The sequence below is a fragment of the Acanthopagrus latus genome, chromosome 7, assembly GCF_904848185.1.
Source record: "Acanthopagrus latus isolate v.2019 chromosome 7, fAcaLat1.1, whole genome shotgun sequence".
Classification (NCBI taxonomy): domain Eukaryota; kingdom Metazoa; phylum Chordata; class Actinopteri; order Spariformes; family Sparidae; genus Acanthopagrus; species Acanthopagrus latus.
The window spans coordinates 19073231-19091674 of record NC_051045.1 but is presented as its reverse complement, the minus strand read 5'-3'; the positions used below and the strand labels follow the sequence as shown (position 1 = coordinate 19091674).

The 18444-nt window shown below is 40.2% G+C and overlaps 2 protein-coding genes across 4 annotated transcripts in view; both read right to left on the bottom strand.

Annotated features, from left to right (window-relative positions):
• The window catches only part of LOC119022323, a 59210-nt gene extending 45285 nt beyond the window's left edge, over positions 1-13925 (bottom strand). For 2 of the 3 annotated variants that reach the window (XR_005075890.1, XR_005075891.1), the window contains exons 1-2: positions 13208-13925; positions 11591-11664 (exon numbers count right to left, since the gene is read on the bottom strand). Coding sequence is in view for 1 of the 3 variants with exons in the window: in XM_037103062.1 (XP_036958957.1) it covers positions 11591-11664; positions 13483-13581 (173 nt within the window). In the remaining 2 variants the exon portion in view is untranslated. The remainder of the gene's footprint in view (positions 1-11590; positions 11665-13207) is intronic. The other variant, XM_037103062.1, reaches the window with a different exon arrangement.
• A 1453-nt stretch (positions 13926-15378) lies between these two features.
• Positions 15379-17995, bottom strand: LOC119023361 (chymotrypsin-like elastase family member 2A). Its single transcript, XM_037105226.1, has 8 exons — positions 17924-17995; positions 17652-17740; positions 17469-17566; positions 16539-16661; positions 16297-16433; positions 16070-16215; positions 15808-15960; positions 15379-15464 (listed from the first exon to the last, which is right to left on the bottom strand). The coding sequence occupies exons 1-8, from the start codon at positions 17958-17960 to the stop codon at positions 15447-15449; spliced, it is 801 nt and encodes a 266-aa protein (XP_036961121.1). The 5' UTR covers positions 17961-17995; the 3' UTR covers positions 15379-15446.
• Positions 17996-18444: the final 449 nt, after the last annotated feature.

The following is an 18444-nucleotide window of genomic DNA, read 5'->3' as shown; positions in this document are numbered from 1 at the left end:
GAATTATCAGCCGCATGACAATATAAAAAATAAATAACTTTTCTGCTGTAATCCCCAGCCCTGTAGCAGCTGTACCCATTGTTAATCAGGCGGTTAAACGAAGCCTGTGCAGACACAGAAATGAAGGGGGACATGGGTGCGTGGGTATGAGAGACAGACTTACTTTGAAAAGTTAATAACTTCTGCTTTACCATTAGACGTGGGAATTCGGGCCATAAATCTCAAGGGCACTCTAGACTTGTCTGGAGGCCAGCAAAGATAATTGGACGGTGTTCTGCAGTGTTGGCCTTTCTGCTATAAGAGGATGTGTTTGGCGTATTAGAGAGCCACATGTTGTCAACCGTTGCCGATTCGCAGCAAAGGTCAGCATGACCCTCTTTACTCTCATCGCAAGTTGTCTGGATGGGGCAGGGGGGAAAAAAACACATCCAGGGGAACATCTGTGGAGCCCCAAAGTTTCCAAGATGGCAGACTTTTTTTTCTTTTTTTCGTGGTAATAGAGACATTACAGCTTCCTCCTCCCATCTTAAAGAAATTAAATTAGCCACTTTGCCGCAGTGTGGGTCAGTGGCTCAGGCAGTGGCCTTTTACTGGAAGCTCCCCTTTGCCAAGCTCGTCTTTACAGACATAAATTAGGCCAGGAGTGCTTGGCTAAAACATGTCAGGGGCTAAACGAAGATTGAGTGATGAGGTCGAACAGGGGAGACTAAGGACCAGGAGGACTGGAGGAATGGAGAAACTCTTGTCCTTCACCCCTCCCTTGCTGATCACCCCCCCGACTCCTCACCCAAAATAAAGGAGGAGGGGACCTCCAGTTCCCCATTACATGAGTTGGCACAAGCTAGAGCTCAGGAAGTCCAGGAGACGCCTCTGCCTGCCCTGAGAGTGAAACCTAAAACCAGTGACATAGCCAATACATGTCATATTCTTTCAGTCAAGAATGGTTTATTTTTCAAGGAATTTCAACCTAAAACCTGTTCTTCATAATTATCCTGATTTGTTTGAAAAACCAAGGTGGATAGGTTTGGCCCAATTGCCAACAAGAGACCACTGTTATGTTTGGTTGTTAAAAAAATATAGGCTTCCCAGCAGGACACAATTTTTCACATTTCCAAAACAATGACAAAATGTCTTCATCTGCAGCTGAAGCAGTACATCTCTTCCCTGCAGTTGTGGTTACTGAGTCAAAAATTCAACAAATCAGCAAAAAAAGACAGCATATTAGGGCATCAACATGCATGTTGTGAAGGCAGCCAGAGTCGCATACATTCAGTCTCAGTGCCTACGGGTGTTTGGAGCAACTCCAGGTGCTGTTCTCCATCTAAACAACCCAAGTCATTGAAAAAGTCGAGGGAGAGCCCGATCCAACTGCTCCCTGCTTTTGGCAGAATCTCACTACAGGTCTCAACGAGACGTTTTTATGTAAAGGAACAACAAGAATTACTGGAAATCCTCCCAGAGCTGTGTTGAAACAGATTGTAGGAAACGTATTTAAACTTGTGCGTCTGAAGGGTTTAAATTGTCTATAAAATCAGTTTCTTCTCATTTTCAATCACAAATACAAGTATCTTTTTCTGCCAGTACACTCTTATTAATCTTACTAATTACCGACTTCCTGTGGTGTAAATTAAATGTACAAGTATAGTAATGTCTAAGTTTACCTCCACCGGTCAGTGTGCTAACAGCAAAACAGCAAACAATTATGCCATTTGTGTAAATCTACAAATTTTGGTGTCATTCAGTGTCATGGGCAGGAAACCCTAGTTCAGGCTCACAGAAACGAGGGAACATAGTGTGCATATATCTGTCTGTGAATTGAATAACGTTTTATCATTATCTAAACAACATGTTTTAAAATGAAAACTACAGTGTTGGTATTAAAAAGATTAGCCAAACTGTCTTCTATGAACATCTATTAGTTGTTGTTGACCTGCATTTTATTTGGTTCATTCAACATTTGTTTCGATTTAATCATAATTTAAGTTATATCAACTAGGTTAAATGATTTGTTTACAATTTGCATTTGCAGCCTGACTCTTCAACAAGGTGTGACTAGCCATCTGGCTCCATGCCCCAACCTAATTAAAGTGGTGATTAAATTGTTATCAGAATGCGTAATAATGGACAAACATATGAACATATGTGCATGTTTAATAAAAACATTCATCTGCCATGAACTGGGCCCTGAGTTGACAGGCACAACAAGCTGAAATCACTGGAATAAAAAAAAATCCAAATTAATGGGAAAATAGTTATAAAATGATTACAAAAAATAATTATAATCTGAACCTATCATTGTGTAAAGTCAGTGAAAAAATTACGCCTGTTCCTTTAAAAGTTCTCGTTCCACTATTAACACCAAGTTGGTGAGGCTTGGTGTGGAATGGGTGGGGGCTGGAGGGACTCCGCTCTTCTGTTTAAAAAACCCTGAGGTATTAGGGTGGACTAATCTTTAAAAGGTTAATTTATTCATAGAGATTTTGACAGAGATGTATGGCCGAACCAACATCTCAGGCACCTCTTCCCAGAGGGAGACGACTTGTGCAAAGACCAGAGAGGGAGAAAGGGAGGAGGAGGTGGGGGAGTTAGGCAGAAAGATGGAGTGCAGAGGAGAGACAGAGTAGGAAGTCAACATGCTATAAACACAAACACATAATTACCTCATACGGGCAGACAATGACTCTGGCCTTTAACCCAGTACACTCAGAGCTCTCCAGTCTGTCCTTTCAGCTATGGAAGAGAAATTCAAACTCGGTGTAATTTGTACTCCACGCACACAATGTATAAAACAGACCACATATGTTTGGACGATGTGAAAATTTGGTTCTTTATGAAATTGGTTTTGTCTTTTTTATAATTATCTCTGTTGGAGGTTGAAGATTTACAAAAAAAAAAAAACAAATACATGAAGGTGCGGCTGAACCCAAGGAGAATCCTTCTAAACCCTTTCTTACCAATGTTGTCACACAACAAACAAAATTGACAACAAACAAAGACATGCAGTTTAGTGTACTGAATTATTTTAATATTAACATTTTTAGTATTTAGTGATGGTTCATGGGTGAGACCCTTTGACGACAAGCCTGGACCCCCTGAAATGTAAAAGGCTAAATCCAAATGTCCACGCTCTGGACGTGTTAATCATCATCACACTAGTCTTTGAGGACACAAGACTGCGAGGCTACTGATAGACAAACTAAATCTTACAATAATTTAATTTTTTATAGAATTGTTCGTATTATAGTTCATTTTATTATTATTTTACCTCTAGCATGTACTTCTACATGTTTATGTGTCTTGATCTTTTTGGATATCCTTTTTTAGGTTTTACAAATTCATAATAAGTCCACTTAGGTCACCCAGCAGACCAGATGAATTGTTTGTTCTCGACAGCCACCAGCACTTGCAGACTTTAAAAAAATAAAAAAACAGCCTTTTCATGATTCGACAATAAAATAGCAATTCAAGTTAGGGTGCTTAGACAGATTTGTATGATAACATTTAAGGGGGTGGCCTTAAATTCAAGTTTTAAAAATCATCCAAGTCCCCGTTAAAGAAGATAAATAGTCAGCACTGCATGAATCCGGCTGTCATGTCTTTTAAAGCAGCAACTCTTTGTGATATTGGTGGTTAAATATCCAAGTCTCTTAGTGTAACTACCCTCGGTCAGGCATAGTGAGAGTTTATGACCTTTGGAAAATTATAAACAAATGCCCATAGGAGCCAGCTTTTAAAGTAGACAGGAGCAGACTGCAGGAATGAAACTGCACGCATATAAACCCTTCAGTTTGAGTTAAATGATGCTGAAAGCATAACATAGAGATTTCAGACTGTCAGTCTTTAACGGTGAGGGGTTCTCTCTAAAACATTTAGAGACTGTGAAAATAAACAGCAAATTCTAAACAATCGGGGCTTTTGCATGGCTGTGCCAACAGAAACCTAAACACAGGAGGGGCTGATGTGGCATTTCATACAAAAGGCCAGCGCTCTGGATCGGCAGGACGGGGAAATGAAGTGATGCCTTGTAACGGTCCATTTACAACATCTGCGGGGGGGTTTCAGACTCATCAGCTAAATTTAGTAGAGTGCTCATATTAAGTGACTGCAAATGTATTTCTGCATATGTGTATCATAATTGTTAACATTTTTGCAATATTAGCCAAGTCAAATATCAAGCAAGTCTCTGGAAAATCTCAGCAGTGATACCCAATTAAATAAAATTAGATATGTCAAATAAAAAAAAGCCTCATCAGAAAAACACCTGGTGTATCACTGCAAGTCACTCACCACTCAGAGATGTAACTTAATTTGTGCTCTGAGGGTTTTTTCATCAATGCATCAAAGCACATGACTACCTGGATCACCTTGTACTGCAAGCTGCTGAATTATTCCAACTGCCTGAAATTTTAATGTTTCAGGTGGTTATCATGACTCATTTCTTTCACATTTTCCATGTATGACCTTTTTAATTTGAACATCTCAGTTTGGTAATTCACTGTGAAACTACCTAAATAAAGAAAATGGCATGCATTCTGTTCGCAAGACAGTCCATAGGGGAACTGGGCAAACCTCAGACAGACAAAGCAAGTAACATTTGTTCGGTCAATACTGATGTGTGACAGCTCGTGTATGATGTTAACAGGGCCAGCTCCAGGTCATCAAGCAGACACATCGTGGCTGTACAACACACTGGGGTTAAATCTTGTCTGTGTGCAGTGGGCAGCATGCCCAACGGTTGTCATGAATACATGAGTGTCATGACTGAAAAGTTCCAGTTCCCTAGATGAGTTACATCTGTGGTGGTGTTGTATGTATTCACTAGCATGTGCAAACTGGTCAAGTGTGAGTGTGACATCTCTAATTATGGTTGATGACAACAGTCATTACATCCTTCTAACGACATACGAAGGACATTAAAGCTGCAACAACATAGCCTGCTAGTTCATAATGCTTTACAGTAGTCTCACCAAATTGTTCCAATTTGTAGTGTATTTTGTGAATGGTCATTTTTTTAGTTGCCAAGTTTTACAGAGTTAAATAAACATGAAAATTAAATCAGTGGAAAATATTCAGACTGAAAAATCTCAATAGTTTTTGTGTGTGCTACAGGTGCAACAACCAGTTATTTTCCTTGTTGATGAATCTGCAAATTAATTTCACAATTAATTGATTAATTGTCTCTAAAATGTAAAAAGTAACATCTTCAAATTGCTTTTAAATATAAGATGATGACTAAACAATTAAGTTATTGTCAGTATGGTTGGCAATGAGTTTTTCTTTGATCGCTAAATCAACTAGTTGATTCGTCGTTGCAGCTATAGTGAGGATGCACTGAAACAAATGCATGTTTCACTTCTTTGATCCATGTTGCAAAAGTAAGTTGTAAAAGGGGTAAGTGACCGAAAAGGCTACAAATAATCCAGTGGAGCTATGTTCAATGACCACAGGTGAGGTCGCAATTAGGATTTAAGGGCATCACTGGATAGCGAGTATATCTACATTTCCTTGATGGATGCAGGTTTAGAAGTAAATAAATAAGCTCGTATCGAAGCTGTCATTACGTATGGGCGTCTCATGTCCCGGATCTGCTGGACTGCGATACACAGACATGACCCGGACAGCCCAGACTTTGGCACTGACGCGCAGGAAGAGGAGGAGGTGGGAACGCAGCCCTAACTTCTCTTTCACCTTTCTTCCCTCCTTGGCCCAGACATTTTGGGCCATGCCGGTCTCTCACCCTCCCTGTCTCCCCAGTACCCTTGCTCTGGGCGCATCTAATTGAAAGCGATCTCGGGGCTGAGAGAGTTCCGTTTCTTCTCTAATCCCTCCACTGGGGGAGGCTCACATGGTCTCAATTACCCCCACCCCACCCCAGAACACTGGGTCCCCTCTCTGTGCTCTCTCTCTATCCGTCTCACCGGCCTGCTCCTCTGCCAATGCACCGGCCCGGGCCCTTTTTTTCAGCAGTTTATGTTATTAAGCACACACTGCCGAGTTCCTGTCCTTCACAGGGGCCTGGAGATGTTATCTCCCCTGCCGCCGTATACAGTTACCTCCAAAATATTCCATAAATTAGATTGGGATTGGCAATTCAGAATATAGAGGTGGAGGCTGAGGTGGTCAGGGATTGGCTATGGATGGGAGGGTGTGGGGGGGCGGTGGCGGGGGTGAGGAGGATCAGGGAAGCACGGTGTAAGTAATAGCATAGGAGGATCTCCTTGTGTTTACACTGGATGGAGACCCACTGGGAGGTATGTCACTGGCAAAGTGAAGGTGAACAGAGGAGAAGTGGAGGGTGCTTAAGGGCTCTGGGATAAGGAGGAGAGGAGACGCAAATCCAGTTCCTATTTGGATAGAGATTCTTGCTGAGGTGGAGTTGAATATGTACTCTGAAAAGAGTTTAGACTGGGCATTTATTTGGGAGTTGGGGGGGGGTTATGTGCAGTGATATGCATGCACCCCCCCTCCTGTAATTAAACAAGGCTGTATTTGGACAAGTGACTGTTCGAGCCCTCACCAGTTCTGTCAATCCCCAGAGCATGGAGAAAGGTCCTGAGCCAGGACATCCGTGGCCAATTAGATTAGGAGGAACCTGTGAGGTCTCCAAACAATGGGCTCTCAGAGGATCTTCAAAAACACAAACATGGCCCCTGACACACAGCTCGGGCACTTCAAAAGAAACCATTATGGGTCTTAGCTGAAGCAGGTAAAGACACATATTAACAATCACAAATTAACTAAGCTGGCCCCCTGACTGCAAAAGTTCAAGGCTGTTTTGACTCCAGAAATGATTCTATTATACAGCTTGTCTGACAGATAGGGACTTAATTCATAATTACTGGTTAGTTATCTGTTCTTCACTTACAGTTTCATTATATGGCCTCTAAAAACTGAAACAGCAACCCAAACAAATAAAAAAAATGTATTAAATGTATTAAATTCTACTATATTCACTAGTTTGAAGGAGAGATGTAAAGAAACCAAATGTGGCAGTGTTTTTGGTCCCCGTTCAGGGGTTAGTGGGCAGGTGAAATATTAGCAAGCTTTAGCAAGGAAGAAGTAAATGGGGACACTGGGTCTGGGTCAAGGGTTCAGCTTTATCCTAAGGGCTGGCCGGCTGATCTAAATTCTGTTATAGACTTAACTCCACGCATGGCTAATGTGCCACACAGTCCCATTAATTAGGACTGACCTCCTAGGAAGGCAGCAACACTTGAAAGCATTTCAGAATAGATCACCTAATGATCTGGGAAGGGTAGAGAATCAATTGAAAATGTATTCCTGCTAACTCACTTATTACCACAGTGCACATTTGGTTAAAGCTCTATGAGGGACTTGTAAAACTTTATTGGACTGGGAGAAGAATGGAAACACAACACTCCAGCATGCACATCAGTTTTATGAAGGAAAACATTAAAACTAAGAAGTTTTCCAATAATCTAGACAGCCACCATTCAGCAGACACAGTAGCTCTGGTAACAGTTGTCCATCTAAAGGTGCTAAAAGGCTGGAAAAATGTTTTGGGAATATCGGAAGGATTCTTTGGCTCCATTCTCCTTTGCTTTATTTTGTTACCATCAACAACTTGTGTTGCCGTTGTCAGAGAACTGTTAAGAACGTATGTAATGCTATCTAGCTATGCGAACACTTGATCTTGTTCCAGCCACTTGGGATTTATTACCACAATCTACATTTGATATACAAGAAGGCAATATTGCATGGAGAGAGCTATATAATACGATGTTAATTTGATTTAGAGTCAATACTTCAGGCCTTGGACAATCTGGCATTGACCTAAACTGTGAAGTGTTTTTGCCCACAAACTGATCAAATTGTATAATATTTTGTCTCATAGGTGGCTCAGTAATGGTGTAATTGATGCAGTTATTCCGTGGCTGATTGGCAATTATGTTTGGCATGTTGTGCGATTTGACTGTGAGCCACGGGCTATTGGTCGTTTGTCATGTGTAATATTACTTTTTATTATGTTGAATATCATTGCCAATATTACTTTTCAATAACACTGCCAACACTACTTTTTTCTATTACAGTTTTATTTTCGCTCAAATATTTTGCTCTATTCATCTTGCTTTATTGTGATTATATGAGGTGTTGATGTTATGATTTAAGGCTTTTACACTCTACATTTGTTACTATATTGTTTTTATTCCTTTCCTGAAATTTTGAGCAATGACTGGCACAAGAATTCCCATCATGATTAATAAAGTATCAATCTTATACTTGCGTAATATTATACTGTATATTTCTTTAAACATAAGTTGAAGAAAGTTAGTGCTCAGCTGCAAATATTATTTAAGTTTAAATCAAAATGTGTCAAACCAAATGTGTTTCCTTTCTTCTCTTCCCTTTACATGTAACACCCATCTGTATCATCCCACAGCATTTTTGTCAGGGACAATCTGTTCTTGATTTGAGTTTCCTGATAAATAGAAAATGCACTACGTTGAACAAGAGTGTTGCATTCGAGTCAAAAAGGAGCCCCTGAGCCCCTGATGATAGGGCACCAACTCCTGATGTGGAGCTGCAGAGCCTGCCTGTGTTTGTCTGTCCTCCACTCTGGAACATGTGGTTTTAGTTACAGAATGTTTTACTGCTCAACAATGTTTCTGCCTTGGAGCTCGGCACACTGCATAAAGACTACTTTGTCCCCTGATGCCCACACGGGAAGAGTCTGCCTCATTGTACACACACACACACACACACACACACACACACACACACACACACACACACACACACTCACACACACACACACACACAGGTGATGATGACATCAGCGAGGCCATTGAGCCCATGTTGATAAAGGTACTATTTTCCCCACTCACGCTTTAATAGTGCTTTGCCCCACTGTCCCCCTCCTCGAACAGCTCAACTAAAAGTCAAAACGAATATTCTTAATACTGTCCATTTCAACCGCGCTGGTGTTAAAGTCTGTCTGCCTGTATTCACTGCAGCACCAGCGTATGCTAAAATAGCACACGGTACCAAAGCCCAGACCTACGACAGATGCATCACTGAACAAAAGTTAAAACAGACGTGCCACCATGCCATGTGCACAGGGTTGAAACCAATAAAAGATCAGACATACTGAGTAGTGCATATAATAAAAATAACAATGAAACAAGAGCTCAGAAGAGGTGGAATTACACATATGAACGCAAATGAAAACCTTCAATATTGAACTGTAAATTACTGGATTGTAACGACTGGATCTCATCAGCCAATAATCCTGTTTGGAAAAATGTACAAAGTCAAGGGAGTGACAAGCGAGCGCATTTAATGTCACTAACGCGACATCACACCTGCAGCTCTTTTCATTCGCAGTGGTCTTTTACAACAAGAAAATGTGATTGTGATCTCATGGCTCTATTTGAAGAAGGTGATTAGCACACCCAGGGGTGCAAAGCGAAAGGCTGCGGGCAAGTTGGAGGATGTCTGGCATGAAGTCACTGCGGCTGTCACTTGGCACACTTAAAATCATGTTCTTCAGAGGCGAAGTGGTGCTAAACACTGGTCATATGCATGGACAGAGCTGGTGCAGAGGGGCCACTTAACAGCTTCGACCCTGTGCTATGTTTAAACTCCATTTCCCAGCAGCAAACCCACCCTGGCCAACAAATCCTGACTTGTACTGGGGTGGCATGAAGTAGCACTTAATAAATGAAACTGTTTTTCTTTATTTTCATTTTTACGTTGCTGAGCTTTATTTAGAAAACCATATTAAACCAGGAATGGATAGATTACTTCAAACATATAGACAATTTTGAAAATATGGTTGTGAAGCTTATCAGTGCTGAACAAGAAAAACTATATTTTCATGATCACAATACGAAACATTTCAGCTGTCAGATGGAGTCGTGGATACATGGACCATGCATTTACACCATTTAATAATCAGATTAAGCCCCACTTAGACATCATATCATTTTAAACTTCAGATATCGTAATATGATGTAAATGTTGTCTTTTCCTTGTTCTAAATGCTGCGTTACAACCAATAGTCGTCCATTTAATATTGAGGTAACTGCTCAAAAATATTACGGAATTTGGTGGGGATCTTGTTGTCTGGTACAATGGGTGATAAAGGACAGATAAGCTAATATGGACACTTTAATATTTGTTTATTTATCAAAATTGATCAAAACAGTTATTGTTCGGTGTCTATTTTTTCTGTATCAATGAGGCTTACGGTCTATGCAAAATAAAATGACTACATCATATACATAGCATTTAAAGCTGTTTCAACTGTGCTTGAACTTGAAAGGTCCACACATAGGCCAAATGACTACCTAACTGTTCATTGCAGTATCCATCTTACACCCAAAACATTTGGCCCAAACCCTGAGGCCAACAACATGTGTAGCATTCGGCAGCCTTCTAACCCTGGACATGGTAACAGATGGGCGAGGGTCGAAGCAGAGTAAGAGAGATCCATCCAGGAATTCTACAGAGTGCCAAAAACATCTCATCGCAGCACACGAGAGATTGAAAGGTTACATTTGTTAAACATTACTGCTTCTTGGGTTCAGTGAATGTACTGGAAGCCTCACACCTGCTGGTGTCCGAGGCTCAGACAGCCATTGTTGTGACGCAGGCTGTTGCTCGGCAAAGAAAATCTGTTCGGCAACAACTCATATTTCGTTGTTTCTGTAAACGAGAGCATTACACGCCCACACACGATGCATCTTGGTGTAAATCACGAATAAATGATATATGAAAATAACAGTAATTGTTTTGGTGACCCCTCATTGTTATGCAACAATCTAAATATGAAATATACCACAGTGATGGGGAAAAAATCACTTGAACAAATTGTTGAAGTGTCTTAGCAGTCTGACCAGTGAAAAAGGATTCACTGAGGAGTTTGTAAATCTGCACCTACTAAACTATTTACAAATTACATCAGAGCTGATGACAGATTTTAGCTAAAAAAAAAAAAAAAAAAAAGAGGGAACTCGAACAATAACTCTAAAAAAATCTCTAATCAATTTAAGAGAGCCAGTTTGGTTATAAAATAAATATGCTCAACCATCGAGCAGCTGCATAAAGATGTGTGTCATTAAACTGTCTGTGTTTAAGTTTTACCTAGTAAAATGTCATGTAATCTTAATCACAGAGTGGCCTCAGGATTTCTTGAATTAAAGAACGCATTTTAGAAAGGTGTTGTCCTAATTGGGAGTTATCGTTAAATAACACACAACAGTTGCCAACATACAGTATAAATGATTAATCAATGTGCTGTGTGTCATTGATGTCAAATTTCTGCTAAATCAAAGCACTGTTTAAATTCACAGTACCTGTTAGTACTACGTCTTATTTCAATAGTACAAAGGTAAAGCAGCCTTTTCACTGTGACAGTTATTTGTCGCCATCTTGTGGCAAAAGAAAACAACTCTCAGACACAGAAAAAATGGAACCTATTGGAACCCTGCCGTTTTTCAGTAAAAGGAATCATTTCAGGTTATCACTTTTTGGAAAGAGACATACAAATATTTACTGAAGAATGCGTGGATTAAAGAATATGCAGTTCATCCTGTTAAATTTCAACACAGGCAAATCAAAGTTTTACCTGTCTTGCGAAATTTCACTGGCATCTTTCCAGCAGAGAGAAGTGCTCCTTGATGAAAATCCACTCAGCCAAACCTGCAAATGCATAAAAACTAGTGACTGTTTTTTTCTGAAGTTCATATTATCCCTCACAGTTTTATGATAAATAATATGCTCATATCCAGACCTTTAAGAACTGCCAAAAGCAAATATTACAAAAACATACGTACACACATACAATTACAAATCTTAAATCAACACCATTTTCTCAGCCACTTGTCCTACCAACATTTCAGCAGGTTCATCACAGCTCTGCTAGCAAATGGATTCATAATGTGACTGACACTTTCCTTTCACTGTTGATCTCGCCTAAAAGCATCCAGCCACTTGATAAATAACAATATCTATTAAATCAAAATAGAGGTTGTGAGAACCAAGGTGAACGGAAGTCATCTGAGCACATCAGAGCAATGGTGGAGGACAAATGAGAGATATGGCTGCTGACGTGACTTGTTTTCTTTCCTTGCTAATGATAATTAACATGCAAATGAGCCCTGGGAGCAAAACAGGGGGCACAGTGGTTCTCTGTTAATAATTACTGTGGAACATCAGGGTTATGAATGAGATGTTTCCAGGTACAGGACAGGACAGTAATTAGGGTTGTGACTAAAGAGCCTGTAACATAGAAAAATAGTATCGGAAAGGTGGTGTAAAAATGGCTCTCTGCTCTTTTTATGTGTGTTATGTGTTGCCAGGGGATGGTGGTCCATAGTGGGTATATGATCTTAATAAATAACACATTTTACCAATGATGAAGGAAAAATAATTAAACCTTGGAGGTGCATTTTACTTTGTGCTTTATTTTCACCGAAGCTACATTGCATGTGCTACGATTAAGATAGACATAATGTTTATAGTCTTCTAGCTGTTTTGTTGTGGTGCCTTGTGCTTAAAAGCTGTATATTAATGCATTTCTTCTAAGATGCAGTGACACATGAATCCCTTATTCTGGATCAATAGAGTTTGCCTCTATCTTAGATATTGGAAAGTATACAGGCAACAAAGATAAGAGCTTTGCAGATTAACAATGAAGTAATCAGAGATGAGACAATACTTTATTGATCTCCCAGAGGGGAAGTTCAAGTGTTACAGCATCACAAAGCATTTTAAAATACTACAGTAATAACCTAGAAAAATTGATTTACAAATTGATGGAGTATGATGGTGACATTTTATTTTGAAATAAGCCCTCAAAGAGAGCTTTGAAATAGAGCCCTGGTATTTTGTATCACACCTCTAAGTAGTAATGAAACTTATGATCTTAGAAATGTAATGTAACAACAGGTTTGGCTACAGTACCACATTTATAGATACCATGAATTTCTTTATTTCATTTCATTTTTATTCTGCTTAAGAAATAAAAATATTAAAAAAAAAAAAAAAAGTTTGGGGACCTCATACTGTCTGCATGCTGTGGTGGAAACACACGGCTCTGCAATCCAAAGGTAAATGGACCACAGTCATATAACGTTATATGTGTCAAATTAAATTTGGGGACCAAACTGGGCAGAAATTGTGCATTTTTGGACATTTAGTTGACGTCGAATTGTGGTTTAACAGTGTGTTAATATCATCTTACCTGTAGCTAAACGGAGAGTTGAAGTCACACAAGCTAGCTCTTTGTTTTTTTTTCTTTGAGTGTTGTATTGCAGGTGTTACTGATAACCTGATTCAAAATGCTATGTTTGCTATGTTCAGAGTTTAACTGATATCAACTTCTGTACTACCGAATGATATTTGAGCACCTTGAAAATTATTAGACAAGTCATTCAGAGCTCTGTCACTTGACTAACAGCCATCAACAAGAAGAATTAAAGATGCTTAATGGAAGGACGTTAAACTAAATCAACGCACCAGAGGGCAGATAACATTTTCAGTGATAGTCTGGGACATGAAACCTAAAGGAAAGGTGTGTGTAAAGCACGAAAACACCGTTGGAGCGCAGCCAGACATCTTACAAACTCACTTCAGTCAGTAATTATGTTAAGTTTGCCGATGATCCAAGATGGCGACTAACTTCTTCCTCGCTCGTCGTCCGGCAGAAGAGCTCCAGGGGGAACAGCGACACGCCGCGAGGCGGACAACGTTGGAGTTGCAGGTCGTTTAGCTCCATAAACACACAAAGTGCAATAGAAACAGAAAACATCAACAAAGACAATTTAAAACGCTCACACATTCAGAAACCAATCTTTGTGTTAACATCACTTCATATAGATAGAAGAGAAAATGGACCAAGCGTCATAGTATTGGTCCAAATCTCTGCTGTACTTCTCTTCACACATGTACAATGAGCACTTTCCCATTCACAAGAACCGGTAAATCTTTTTTTTTTTTTTTTTTTTCACTTTTTTAAAGGGTTTAACTACCGCTAATAAGTGATTTCCTTGTAGCTTCATACAATACCTTATACTTTAAGAGTGTGTGCTCTTAAATTGGATAGTTTTATAGGCTACAGCCAAAACAAATGTATATTATGGCTTTGCTGAGAAGGGTTACAACAAACACCATCAATTTAAAGAAAATCTTGCTCACTGATGAATAATAAAATATACAAAATGTGAAATAAATTTAAAAAATATGTAAAAGAAAAACAAATGGAGATTAGTTCACACTGTCTTTAGGGGGGGTTGAGTTTATAACAGTGGTTGTTCTAATCAAACAGAAGCTGCACCACATTTGAGGTCAGCTGTATAACATCAGAGGCAAAATGTCTGATAAATATAGCTCTAGTTGTTTTGGAATCATGGGAATTTGTTAACATTGTAAGTGAGTGAGGGGATAGCCTCTTGTTGTATCAAAATTCTTTGATATAACATTTTTGCTGTCTACAGGGACATCTAGTGGCCGTCTCTGGTCAAAGCAATCTCATAAATCCATTATCAATGGCATGTAATCATTGTTTATTTATATAATACAGTGACAAGACTCGAGAGCAAAGAGAGGTTGCAGGACAGATCTTTCTCTGCATGCAGATCTGTATGTTTGTGTGCTCTGTCTTTTCACATGCAGGCCTAATGTGCTATTTTCATAAAATGATGCAGTTGAAATGAGGCCAAATATGTTTTTTGTTGTTGTTTACTTTTAGTCCTCAGTGTTTTTGATGGCATCAAGCTTTGCTTTCACTCTTTTCATATCCACATTTCTATTGTCTGTGGAATCTAAAAACGCTTGTAACATTTCCAGCACAGTGTTGTGCAACATCTTGAAAATTTAGTGAATGCTCAATTTTAGTTGTTTTTTGTTTGTTTGTTTGTTTGTTTCAAGGACAAGGAATTGCATGAATGTTCTTTTGATAGTTGAAACAATCCTGATGTCCTTTTTGTTTGTCTCCTGGTGTTGAAAGGTCATAATGAAATCATGCAATCAATCACATGAACAGCTTGTAAAATAAACCAAACTAATTGCTGTTGTTTGTGAACTTTTTTTTTTTTTTATCTATTTATTTATTTTGGGGGAATTTGTTTCTATAAGAATTTAGACGTGATGATAAAGGTTTGGAGTGTTTAGAAAATGTTGTAAGCACCCTGGAAGTGCTGGAAAGGTGTTTTAATTTCACTCTTTAAAAGCTGTACAAACACTGATCAAGGTCAAGGTACCTCATCATTTTCCAAGAAGGCTTGTAGTGAGAGAGATGACCATCACTAAACATACAACTACAATTAAAGCAAAGCCTGTAAAGTTCCGTCAAGACTATTGTGTGATTGCTGTCAAACCAACACATAGGTTTGATGAAGAAAACACAGAAGACAGTGGATTATCCAATAAGTTCTTTACTTGATGCTCAAGCGCAACAACAATGGCAAAAACCAATCCACAGTTTAGTTGGAGGCCATCACCTGGAAAAACAAAACAAAACAAAAAGGAGAGATGAGAGAATGTTTTAAAATGTTCCACTAGAGGGCATCAGAGTGTCAGCAGCTCCTTACTCCTCTGAGCCACTGAGCAGTTCAACTTAGACGGAGATGAAAAGTATTATTTCATTTAATAATTTTCCGGTAGATTACCGATGTCGCCAAAATGGGGGGAAAAAAGAAAAATCATGTTTATTCATCCTTTTAAATAATATCCCTGCAGTCAACAGTCAACAGCACGGAGCTCAATCTCCAGAGAGAAAGAAAGTCATGAGATCATTTGGTCTAAAATTTTACAATCAGGTTGTTGTTTTTTTTTTTCACTTACGTTGTTGATCCAGCTCATGTAGGCGCTGACCCTGGTGAAGACGGAGGGCTTCTTGGGGTAGTTGCAGCCCATGCTGGAGCCGAAGCTCACCACACCATGGACCTCCCAGGAGCCATCGTGGCTCTGGCAGTTCAGGGGACCACCAGAGTCTCCCTTAAATGGAAACGCAGAGACAGATGTGAGTGTGAGGCTGGGATTTAGTTTTACAGGAACTTAGATAAAACCGTACCAAGGTCTCTAAAATAAAACGAATCAGACTCACGTTGCAGCTAGCCAGCTGTCCGTCTCCTCCAGCACAGACCATGTTGGTGGTGACCAGGCTGCCCCACCAGTCACTCCTGCTGCAGGTAGCGTAGTCGACCACGGGGAGGAGGGCCTGCTGCAGAATATCAGCAAGAGGACCTCCAGCTTTAGATGAAAAGAGAGCGGTTAGATTCAGGGCTGGAGGCATGACTACTTTTCTTTTTTTCTTTGGCGGGTAGAACTTACTCCAGAGACGGCCCCAGCCAGTCACGTAGCAGGGAGCATTGTTGGGCAGGACGTCTCCAGAGGCGGGAAGACAGGCAGCCATGATGGAATCAGAGAAGGTGACGGGAGTCGCCAGCTTGATCAGGGCAATGTCGTTACTAGAGTGTGAATGCAAACAACGCAATTACAAACAGAACGCAAAGAGCAGGGGTACACCCATCAGCAGTCTACCAAACAGGACGAAGGGAAATGACTGAGCCCACCGGATTCTGTAAGAGTCCCAGTTGGGGTGGACGATGATCTTGGAGGGGCTGATGGCGACGGAACCACCCTCGTTGTTGGTGTTCAGGCTGTGTTTTCCCAGGTACACTCTGTAGGTGCGACTGCTGCTTGGCCACAATAAAACACAGAAACACGGGTCAGAGTTGCTTTGATCTGGAATCTATTTGAGGAGTCTTTATTTAAAACTCCAAACTTATTTGCAACACGAACCAATACAGTTACTTCTGTTACCATTACATTAGTAGAGCACTACTCCTGCTAACACACAGTGTTCATTTCACTCTGAAATGGACCTATTGTGCCTTTTTTTTTTTTTTTTTTCCCAATATGTGTTATAGGTTCTTGTGCACCTAAAAGATCTTGAATGTTAAAAAGGTCAGAGTTCCCACCTCCTTTCTCCCACTTAGAACGCCTCATCAGTAGTCCCGCCTGTGATTACGTGACATTGTTGCACTACTTCACGGAGTGACGGACATTAGCGCAATGAATGCCTAGCAGCTAGCGTTGCATGTGGACATTGATTCAGCACAGCTGCTCAGTTGTTGTCAGTGGCACTGGGTCAGGCATGCATCAGCTGACCAATCACAGCAGGTATTCGAGGGGTGGGGAGGGGCTTAAAGAGACAGGCTCTAAAACAGCATGTTTCAGACAGAATACAATACTGCTGCACTGCACTGTACGAGAACACTAATGTGTTAAGAAAAGAACTAAGAAATTCAATTCCAGTTCTCTTTAATCATTCAAACAAAGTTTAGTAAAGGGCCGAAAGACTTCAGTGATGTTTTAAAACATCAGTACCTTTGTTTCCTTTCACAAAAGGGGGAATATAAACAGTAACAACAAGAAATATCAGTTTTAGCATCGACTGAGTCTCCTGTGCCTCTTGATTTTACATTCTTTTTCAGTCTTACCCGATGCAGTGAGCAGCAGTGAGGACCCACTGGTTGCCGATCAGGGTGCCACCGCAGGTGTGGTAGAAGTTGCCTCCACTCTGGTACTGCAGAGATACCTAAAGAGGAATAGATGTTTTAGGAATTCAGGAAAAAGAGAGACAACACAGAATCGAAAGGAGAAGTATATTAGAGGTGGCATACCTGCCAGGGCCAGCTGTTCTGACGGACATCATCTCCACCAACCACCCTGGTGAGGACGGGAGGGTAGGTAGGCAGCCCACAACCGTAGGCTAAGAAACAACAGTATAGAGTATGGGAATTTACAATGGTGCCTTAACATCAGCAATGCAACTCTGTCTAACTCAATGTGTTCAGTCAGATGTCAGATTTCTGCAACTCCTCATGTAGAGAAGTGGGACAGTTGTATGTAGAAACACATTTAATGGACTGATCAGAAGAGTATCAGAACTCACCGCAAGCGATACACAAAGCCAAGATCACGAACTTCATTGTGACTGTCTTCAGTAGCAGTTCGGGGGATCTGCTCCTCCTTATATACTGCTTTCACAGACCTGTTTAAAGGCGTCGCATGTGTTGCTCAACATTCGCCTCAGGTTGGCCTGGGAAAAGTAGGTAGGAAAAATAAATCAACCTTGGAGATAAGCGGCCACAGATATCCCCAAATACACCTTATCGCCCCGAGCCAACCTCTGTGTGAACCTCACAGGTGTCTCACAGGGACCTGAGTCAGTCAGCTTTACGTAAGAGATGATGTTCGCACTCTTGTGGTCACTTGTTAAAGAATAAAAAAGTCTGATCCTATTAAGAACACACACAAACCTCACTTTTACAACAGCAGTCAGTTTCTGTTCAGGTCAACAGAAATTGTGTGTTACATGTACTCTTCAAATTGCATAATAATAATAACAATCCAAGAGCTGCAAAATATGTTAGTATGAGCTTTTATACATTGTAGATATGTGACTAATTTCAT

Bases quoted from the DNA above. Each gene is read 5' to 3' on its own strand.
- LOC119023361 (XM_037105226.1), bottom strand. From the start codon at position 17,960: ATGAAGTTCGTGATCTTGGCTTTGTGTATCGCTTGCG. The intron at 16,216-16,296 runs GTAAGTTCTACC...TTTCATCTAAAG, and splicing joins TGGCTGGGGCCGTCTCTGGA to CTGGAGGTCCTCTTGCTGAT. The intron at 15,961-16,069 runs GTGAGTCTGATT...TTTCCATTTAAG, and splicing joins GACAGCTGGCTAGCTGCAAC to GGAGACTCTGGTGGTCCCCT.